Raw genomic sequence first — 10,484 nt, 5'->3', positions numbered from 1 at the left:
ATACCTGTAAAAACAAGAAAAAGGTGAAAACAACAAAAGACAGAGATACAAATGCTCCACACACACAATATGCATACATACTTACATTGACATAGACGCACACGCACAAACACACTCGCACACACGCACAGTGAAAGCACACATTTGAGATAAAGGAGAGAGAACCACAGGTCAAATATTAAACGGACTATAAATTCTTATATGCAATATTAATTATGTCTAACTTCTAAATTCTGAAGCAGCCCCCCCGGCCAGTCAAATAGTGCAAAACAATATGCAAACGGTGGCGAGGAACCCAAAACTCCAATCGAGAAAATAAACCTCAGGAGAACCCAGGCCCAACCAGGGGAACCACTTTCTCTCAGTATTACAGAAAAACACCATCTTGCGCTTCAAATAATTAACTAAACCCATTGTACTTATGTTAACACATTTCAAAGCACTAGTTTGAGACTTTGTAAACCATATTAAAGATTTATAACTTATCAGTGACCAAGAGTGGAGAAGAGTCTTGTTCATTTTTAAGTGGAAAAGTTCACTTAAAAATGATAATACAATAATTTTGTATAAGTTTTACTGCTGGTGGTCTTAACTTATCCTGTCAAAAACTGAACGGGATTACTATAAGACTCTTCTGACCGGGGGCCCATATTCATGAAAAATCTTAGCGCAAAGAGTTGCTCCTAGTGACAAAATTCTAAAAAAGTTCTTAGAAATGTGGGCATTTCCCATTAAAATTACAGAAAAGATCCTACTAAAGAAAAGAGTAATTCACAAAGCATCTTAACCCTTAAAAGAGCTCTTACGGTCAAAAACTTTAGGAGTTGCATAAATTAGTTGCAATGCATGACAATTTCTATGTTACTTTCAAGATTAATCCGATTTTTTATTTTTTTGTGTGTTTTTTGTGTTCCCCTTTGTTTTTCTTGGTTTTCTTGTACAGCTTCTTTGATGCAATGCAAACTATATTAAATTGAAATAAAAGTCTCTCCGTCTCATCTCTAACTTAACATTTGAGGCTTACCAGAGAAACTTCTCTGACAAATAGGAACTTATGTTATTAACTGTCATTTTCTATAAATGTGTCTTAATGTTGTATGTTGGCACACGTGCCATATCAAATAGTAAGTAACTATTAGATATACGAGTTTTGATTTAGTGTTCATTCGATGTATTCATACCTTGGGATGATTCACAGCTCAAAGCCTATCATGTTTCCTACTAGCCTAGCATGTTACTACTCCTCTCTTAATTCCCTATATGATGAGCTATGATAAAAACATAGCATGCATCATACTATGTCCATAACTAAGTTTAGGTATTAAATGCAAACTGACCATACTGTCAGAGCTATGCAAATGAGGCGCCTTGAGAAACAAAGGAACTTTCTCTGGCCCACTTATTGCTTTCATGGCATTGGCCCTTGGGGCAGGCCAGGTATGGATTTAAAACACCATCGCCGATCCACTTCGGAGGAATTAGAAGTATAAATAAAGGGAACTTTCTGGGGAGTCTGATTAGGCCATGGAACTTCGGACACCTAAACTAAGCGTCTCAACAGGACTGAACAGTATTTCCATCCACGCACATACGGATATTGGTCCAGCAAAGAGATAGCAAGTATACGTTTCTATATATAGAATAGCTGCGTTAATAGCGTGCCTCTTTGTTAAAGATGATTTTATTGGTTTTCAGACATGTTTTACCTGCCTCTCGGCCATGCCCTCTCTCTCATGTTTTCATGTTTACGTATTATTTGTTTTGTCAGTATATGTCTAGGCCTAATTTATTGTAGGGTTGGTTCAATGAATAACAATGTATTACCTCATGATGGTTCATTGGCTTTTTCTCATTTTCTCAACCATAGCTTCAAAAACGTAGGCGGGGACTTTGTCTAGTGACGTAGATACGCGGCGGTTAGAGACATGTCTCGTTTGCGTACTTCAGAGTCGACTCCCTTTTTTACAAGCCAATAACTTTGTTATTTATTAACCTTAGGACTTACAACTTGGTAGACTGCTTTCTTTCAAACACCTCAACATAACACACTGGACGAAATGTAATTTCATGGTATAATACTACATACTCTTTAAGAATACAGTCGCAGGAGTCCAAGAGAGCACGTCACAGGACTGCTTACCTTTTCATACTGACTCCCGGATGATCATTGAGATCATTCCCAGCTAATATAAGGCCAGCAGCCCAGTGGCGGACCACCTGTGGCAAAGTTGGCGGTCCACTGGCGGTAACCGACTGTGATCCACCGGCTTTTTACTCATCGCTATTCCAGCGGTCCACCACCGGCAGTCACTAAATTTCTGCCGTCGATCCGCTGGTTTATCAATAATGTTTGTGGCGCTCAACGGTCGGGCCGTCGTTCATAATTTTTAAATCACGTTAACAAGAATGTCCTGAAACACAATAATGGATCAAACATGTTCAATGGCAACGGCAAATTTATTATTTTAACAGATCAAATACACAATTGCATTACATTTATCAAATGCTTTTAACCAATGTTACACAAATAGAAGCATTCAGTTAACATTAATTTGTATCCATACTTACAAGTTATCCATGTTTCCAGAAAGACCATAGTAAACACAAAATAAACCAATAAAAACTATGATTATTGAAGAAAAACCACAGTAAATCCAAAAATAACCATGGTCTCACTTGCATAGTATAGTAATCCATTTTATAAACTGTTCCCATGGTTTTCAAAAACTCAAGGCTATCACATTACCCCTGCATTCATATAATATTACTAAAGTAGAACCTTTATATCATTTAGTCATTTACATTTAGTCATTTAGCAGACGCTTTTATCCAAAGCGACTTACAAGTGGGGTAGGTAATGGAAGCAATTAGGACAGCATAAGTACAACAAAAGCATAAGTGCAATCAAAAAGAAGGTTCATATAGCCTAACACAGTATACAGAATCATTCATAAATTTTTTTTTTTTTAGAGTAGAGAAGAAAAGAGTAGAGAAGAAAGTTGAATCAGATCAGATCAGTCAGATGTTGGCGGAAGAGATGTGTTTTCAGGAGTTTCTTAAAGATGGCTACAGAATCTGCAGATCTTGTAGCAGCAGGCAGATCATTCCACATAGGTGGAACAGACCCGGAGAAGGTGCGCGAGAGAGATTTTTTACCTTTATGGGATGGGACCACAAGACGCCGTTCGTTTGCAGAGCGTAGGGATCTGGCTGGTACATATGTCTGCATTAGTGAGTGAAGATAAGGTGGTGCCAAACCAGTGGTGGTCTTGTAGGCCAGGAGCAGAGTCTTGAATTTAATGCGAGCGACTATAGGGCCCTATATACGTGTGCCCTCTTCGGTTCATTAAAGATAACTCTTGCCGCAGCATTCTGGATCATCTGTAGAGGTTTGGTTCTGCAAGCTGGAAGTCCTCCCAGTAGTGCATTGCAGTAGTCCAGTCTGGACAGGACCAGAGCCTGTACTAGGACTTGCGAAGCATGCTCTGATAGGAAGGGTCTAATTTTCCTGATATTGTACAGGATGAATCTACAGGACCGGGAGGTGCTGGCAACTTGATCTGTGAAGTTGAGCTGATCATCGATCACCACTCCCAGGTTTCTTGCCTTTCTGGAAGGTGTGATGGTTGATGAGCCCAGTTGAATGGAAAGGTTGTGAGAAGTCTTTATATCAGCCGGGATTACAAGCAGTTCTGTTTTTGAAAGGTTCAGTTGCAGGTGATGGCCGTTCATCCAGAGTGAGATGTCAGCTAGGCAAGCTGAGATACGTGCAGAGACAGTCGGATCGTCAGGGCGAAAAGACAGGTAGAGTTGTATATCATCCGCATAGCAGTGATAGGAAAAGCCATGTTTCCTAATGACAGAGCCAAGGGATGTCATGTATACAGAGAATAGCAACGGACCAAGCACTGAGCCCTGAGGAACACCTGTGTCGAGATGTTGGGACTCAGACACCTCACCCCTCCAAGATACACTAAATGACCTACCTGAGAGGTAAGACCTGAACCATTGTAGCACCATTCTGGAGACCCCCATATCAAAACCTTAGTTTGAATAAAAATGATTTGATGGCAACATGACATGATGGTTGTACCAAAGGAAATCGTCTTGGTTACGAATGTAACCTCAGTTCCCTGATGGGGGGAACGAGATGTTGTGTCGAACCGACAGAGGGGGATCGCCCTTGATAACCTATCACTTTGACTGGTTTTGAAACAGGCGAATGATATTGGCGAATGAAATTTGCATGCCAGACTCCGCCCCCGGATATCCAGGTTTAAAAGGGAGACGGCGTGCTGCATTCATTCACCTTTTGTTCTGAGGAGCCTGAGATCCTCTCACGACTTCTGCAGCGGTCGGCACGTGTTTGTGGTAAGAAGGACACAACGTCTTGTTCCCTCCATCAAGGAACTGAGGTTACATCCATAACCAAGACGTTCCCTTTCTGTCTGTCTCTCGACGTTGTGTCGAACCGACAGATGAGGTTCCTATTAAATCTCGCCACAACGCTGTGCCGTATTACAATCTCAGCGAAACGACGGTGACAGGCCTTGGTTTGTCAGACGTAAGCGCATTCGTGAAATTTGTAATCTTCCAGTGGATAGGTGGGCAGAGGGTCCCAGAGCTTTTTTCGAAAAGGTGGGAAGCCTCTACCTTCGGTCCTCACGGGCCACGGCCTTAGTTTCTCTAACAGCGAGAAGCCGGGCGGTGCCGCAAGGCCACTGGGTAAGTGCACTCCTCGAATGAGGAACGCACTACAGAGACCACTCCCTACCATCGGGAGGAGTTCTAGTGGAGACACCTGCATGGTCTCACCGTCAGTGGAGAGCTCATGGGAAAAAATATGCGGACTGAAGTAGTTAGCCGCGAGATGGATGTCCACTTGGGAGGACATGGGTTACCAAGGTGGGAACCAATCATGAGGATACATCACACGGAACCGTCCGAGTGGGGGAGAAACAACGTCTGGTAGCACTAGCTCCAGTTAGAGCAATGTGTGGATACCTCAAATACCTTTCCCGCTGGTCCTGTCCAGTCTGCCTGTGTCCCTGCTGGTCCCACCGCACCTGTCCATTCCCCTGGTGGTCCTGCCCAGGTTTGCCGTGTTACCTCTGGTCCCGCTCAGCCCTCCCTCTAAAGCCAACTCTCCCTCGCCAGTCCCCAAGCACCAACCCTCCCTCCCTCTTCCTCTACTGTCTTCGTCTGCCAGTTGTCCATCTCTGGAGTTGTTGAAAACTGGAAATCCCTCAGCTCACCCTCAGCATGTCAGCGCCTTTGGGTCTTTTGAACCTCTGGATCTCCAGCCATCAACTACACCTGAAGATCCCATGTCTCCCCCCCTCCAAGACCCAGACCTCATTTCGGTCCACTGACCCAACGGCTACACCTCGCCTCATACCTCCCTCATCGTAACCCGTCCTACCTCTAGCCACACCAAGCTCCCTCGTCCCTCCGGATCCGCCTTGGTCTTCGATCATCCAACGCCTCGGGGCTCCTTTCCTCCGACTACGCTCCTTCTATCCGCCCCTCTGTCATCATCAGGCTCCTCCTTTCCTCCAGCTCCACCTACATCCACACTCATTCTTCCATAAGAAGAAAATATTATTTGTATTGTATGTAATATATATGTATTTTTCGTTTGGGTCCAAGTTCCCTCAGTCCTGCAATATAACGTAGCTTAATGATTCCAATCCACGGTGCAGAAAACAAATTGTGCAGGGAAAATCAGTTTCATTTTTTCAAAGTATTTTGTTGGCAGTAAATCAAGATAAGTTTTTTTGAAACATGGAAACGAGACTGACTTATCTGAAGAAGGTTTATTAAAGCTGCAAAATCTGTCGCAGGTACATGGACCAGCAGATATGGGTAAACGTTTTACCAAAATCAGTAGATAAATTATTACATTGGAGAAGAGAGCAAATATATTATACAGTTATAGCATCAATATTTAGATAGATTGAAAAAAAATCTTCAGGACGCAGTACGGGCTCCACGTGGAGCTACGCTTCTCATTGGTTAGTTGATGGGGTAATATTTACGGCGGGGCTATGTGTCGTCCTCCAAACCTCGCCTTATTTCTTAAACACAAGTAATGACCTCGATTCCTCAGTATGCGTCACTTCCGCTATAGCATCACGGTGCATGTGAGTACACGGTCTGTATTTGGGCAGTTTTTTTTCATACGTTTCCCACGTTTAATTAAGTTGATTTTCATTGATAAGCAACAATTGAATAGTTCAGATGCAAAACCCTCTAAATGCTACATCATTAACTTGTGATGTTGAGTGAATGTTTTTATATATAGCAGTTTGCTTCCAAAACTGCTAAATACCACATTCTGCCCTGTCTGTAATATATGTTATTATTGGATAAAATGTTTGTTTAAAAGAAACGACTTCTGATGGACTCTCCGATTATTAAAGTAAAAAAATTAGATCACTGTAACGTGGTGTCCTGCAAGGTTTTTATGACAGCATAAGAGGAGCCAGACAGCGGTTTCACTTGCCAGTAATTGTTTGTGTAGAGTCGACACATATTTATACATTCGTAAATTTAATGCAAGTTTTTTATCGTTGTAATTTTATGTTGGTTATATATGCTTATGTCGTAGTATTTTTTTAATCCTGCTATATTCGTATACATTTTAATCATTTGTTGTAATTGAGATAAAGTGAATGATGTAAGTTAGTAATTGTGTCTGCTTGTTTTTTTATAGATAAGGAACATTGAAGCTATGTTAGATAAATAATAAGAATGATTGTATAAAGGCAACACTAATTGGCTATTAAAATGATGGATGTATAAACCTAAAGAGAACCATTTTAAATGTTTTTTGGGCTGTTTTATTGGAAATTGTCTTCAATAAGAAATAAAAATGAACATATATATATATATATATATGAAACAGTAATAACGTTCAGTGGACGTTTGTCATTTTTCTTTTATCTTTATATTTCTCGAAAATTTTCTCTTAGAACATTCTGGAGGGCCCTGGATCACAATTTGAAAATCCCTGGATTAAATAACAGTAAGAGAAAAAAGTTGGATAATAAATGATCAATTCATTTTAATAATGATAAAAATAAGTAAAGGACGGTAAATAAATACATAGACAATGACATACTTTGTTAAATGAAAAATGAGAAACAAACTGTAAACAAAGACTTTGTAAAACACCACAAACTGCAACGGTAACCATATTCTTACAATAATATGTGTAGTAAAACCATCGTTATAAAAACAATTAGCAGTACACCCTAAACAGTCACTTCACTTATTGAAAGTTATGCGAGTTTTCGCAAAGGAAAGGCCAAAATCAACATCAACCTATAAGTAGTAGAAAGACGGAACCGCATTAAATCGAACAACAATGTTTTTAACCTCAGTTCCTGGTTTCAACGTCATTTCCTTGTAACCAATGGGAAGAGTTATGGGCAGTATTTAGGCTGTATTTAACAATAACCCCGCCTGCTAACCAACGGGATGTGTTGAGAAGGAGCTCCTCCCCCATATGTAGCACCGCCCCGTACTGCAGCCTGTAGACAGGTCCCTGGTTCAGATCACCTTTCTGCAAGATCCAACTGCGCTACCTTCTCTCTCTGCCACTAGAGGCGCCACAATAAAGATGATGGGTGGATTTATTTAAAACTTTATTCATTCATTCATTCATTCATTCATTCACGAAAGCATAGTTGAGGTTACAACAGAGCTTATGTCTGAATTTTCCCAATTGTTTGCATGGAGCGTCACCTGCTGGTTAGGAGCTTAATTACAAAATAAACGCAAGATTAGCAAACAATATAAAGCTGATCACAGGTCCCCGAAAGAAAATATTCATGTTTTAAATCTAACAAGTATGTGTTCCCAAATGTCAAAATTGTAGGCTGCATGTTGGGTCAAGAACACACTGGGCTTCAGCTTGTTATGGTAGGCTACTTGTCCTCAAGATTACCCAAAAGCTATAAGATATTTTGTTTACATTAACACAGAACAATGTGACTACAGACCGTGATAACCATTCTTAACATTCACAAGTTACCTTATATTAAAGTAATTTTAAAATAGCTGTGCCTTTTGATACAACTGTAAATCCCTTAGTGCGTTTAATTGAAAGTTTTGCATTTAATTGTAGGAAACCATTACTTATACGGCGATATGTGCAGTTTAGGGAGGAGGCACACTGAGAGGAGGTTAGGCTATTTTTCAATCATTTCTGTTCAGAAACGAAACCGGAGCCCGAAAGGAAGTAACAAACACAATGAAAGCGTCCTATTTTGTAATAGTTTTATTGCTTTTTTCCGACGTAATATTAACGTCGGGTTTTATTGATGTCTTTGTAGGTGTTACCGCGTATATCTACACAATGTTTGAAGGGGATAATTTAATCCCTTTTGTTCCTGCAAGTGAGCAAACTCTTTTGTCTTTTTCAGACAATAACATACACTTAAACGTCATACGTTTACAGCATTCTTTTTTCACATGTAGTGTATATTCTAAAACTACAAAAACTAACTGTTTATCTTTTTTCAGGTTTCGAGAAAGATTTAAATGACAATCTCTACGGGCAGCACATCGTATCGAAAGTTGTACTGAAAGCTGTATCATCATTTATGACCGACAGTAATCCAAACAAACCGCTCGTGCTCTCTTTCCACGGGACAACAGGAGTGGGGAAAAACCACGTGGCTAAAATAATCGCAAACAACATTTACGAGAAAGGAGATCAGAGCGACCATTATATCACTTTTATAACAGAGTTCCATTTCCCACACAAAGACAAGGTTGACATGTACAGTGTAAGTAAATTATCAATATAGTATTTTTTGAAGAGATACTTAAACGCTACAGAGCGGTAAGAGACAACTGCACAACAGTTAATACAAACATCTAACCATGGAAACAATAATCAGTGAAATAATAATATGCATGTATATTTAGGCACAACTAAAGCAATGGATTCATGGAAATGTATCCAGTTTTCCTCGGTCCATGTTTGTATTTGATGAAATGGACAAGATTAATCCACGTCTGCTTGACACCATAAAGCCTTTTCTAGACTACACGGCCCGTGTAGATGGCGTATCCTTCCGTAAAGCAATCTTCATTTTTCTCAGGTGATGCCCTCTACCGGTGAGATTAAATACCCGCATTATAAAAAACTTTGATCAGAAGTCCATGATGATCTCTTTGTATTTATAGCAATGCAGGTGGAAATGTGATCGCCAATTTAGCCCTGGATTTCTGGAAAGAGGGTAAAGACAGAGAAGAAATACAGATGAACAGCAAGGGAATGGAGAAACAAATCTTTCAAACCATCTTCAATGATAAGAATAGTATGTATTCTTTAGATATTATTCAACTGTATCTTGATCCTGAATATTTTGTAACATTTTACATTGTATTAAACTTGCTCCTGCATAAATAATTTCATTACTCTGACTTGACTTGTGCAGGTGGATTTTGGCACTCAAGCATCATAGATCATCACCTTGTGGATCACTTTATACCTTTCCTGCCTCTGGAACTAAAGCATGTACGTCAGTGTGTCCTGGCTGAAATGGCCAGTCTGAACATCCCTGTTGATCATGATCTGGCAGAGACGGTAGTCAGAGAGATACCCTTCTCCGGAGAGGAGAACATTTTCTCTGTTAAAGGCTGCAAGACAGTCAGACAGAAGTTGATGCTGAACATTGGTTAATAAATGAAAAAGATGTGCCAGCCAGTAGAAGAAACCCTGATAAATGCTTTTATTCATCAGGATTACTGTGATTGTGTGTGATAAAAGATAATGATGTGATAATCTGCATATGCATATCTATGGATTGTTACAGATCATTGGATGACAGTGGAGTTTGACTTAAACTGCTTTTTTACATTTGCTTTTTAAATTATTTATCTTTTTGTACCTCTTGAGTTAAAGCTTGAATCCCATGCAAGAAAAAATGGTCTTGCCTTTTCAGCTTTGGGTTTTATATTTCTCACCTGTTCAATAAAAATATATATTATTTTATTTATTTCAAAGCATTGAACTTGCTTTGTCTGTCTCTGCTTATCCAAATTTGTTCAAACAAACTTGAGACTTTGTATCCAGTTCTACAATTTTTTTTGTCAGTGTAAATAAAAATCATTACAAATAAGTCTTCCTCATATCTTGTTATATAGTTTAGCAATAATTCTCATGAATAAAATTTCTGTCTTCATTTATGCTCAAGGATATGAGAAACATGACTCAATGATGCTCCACCCAGCTCAACTGTAGGTGCGGTTGTCAGACTTCATTCCTGAAAAGTCATCAACGCAAGCATGAACAGTGCCGTCAGACTTTCTCACTACAAATGCTACATTTGCAAGAAAAACAGCACAGGGATGCAACTTTTGAACAACAATGAAATCGTGGAAAATATTTGTGTTTTTGTCTCTTCTGTTACCTTATTGTAGAGACAGGAGTCTGACTTCTTCGAGTGGGTTTTTTGACATTGATAATT

The 10,484-nt window shown here is 39.7% G+C and overlaps 1 protein-coding gene across 1 annotated transcript; it reads left to right on the top strand.

The window, feature by feature from the left end:
• The first annotated feature begins 8,182 nt into the window (after positions 1-8,182).
• LOC130408981 (torsin-1A-like) lies at positions 8,183-10,090 on the top strand. Its single transcript, XM_056732531.1, has 5 exons — positions 8,183-8,402; positions 8,530-8,795; positions 8,938-9,113; positions 9,199-9,332; positions 9,453-10,090. The coding sequence occupies exons 1-5, from the start codon at positions 8,258-8,260 to the stop codon at positions 9,695-9,697; spliced, it is 966 nt and encodes a 321-aa protein (XP_056588509.1). The 5' UTR covers positions 8,183-8,257; the 3' UTR covers positions 9,698-10,090.
• The last annotated feature ends 394 nt before the right edge of the window (positions 10,091-10,484 follow it).

This window comes from Triplophysa dalaica, chromosome 20 (genome assembly GCF_015846415.1).
Source record: "Triplophysa dalaica isolate WHDGS20190420 chromosome 20, ASM1584641v1, whole genome shotgun sequence".
Taxonomy (NCBI): domain Eukaryota; kingdom Metazoa; phylum Chordata; class Actinopteri; order Cypriniformes; family Nemacheilidae; genus Triplophysa; species Triplophysa dalaica.
Note: the sequence above shows the minus strand (reverse complement) of the source record. Positions and strands in the feature narration are given on the sequence as shown.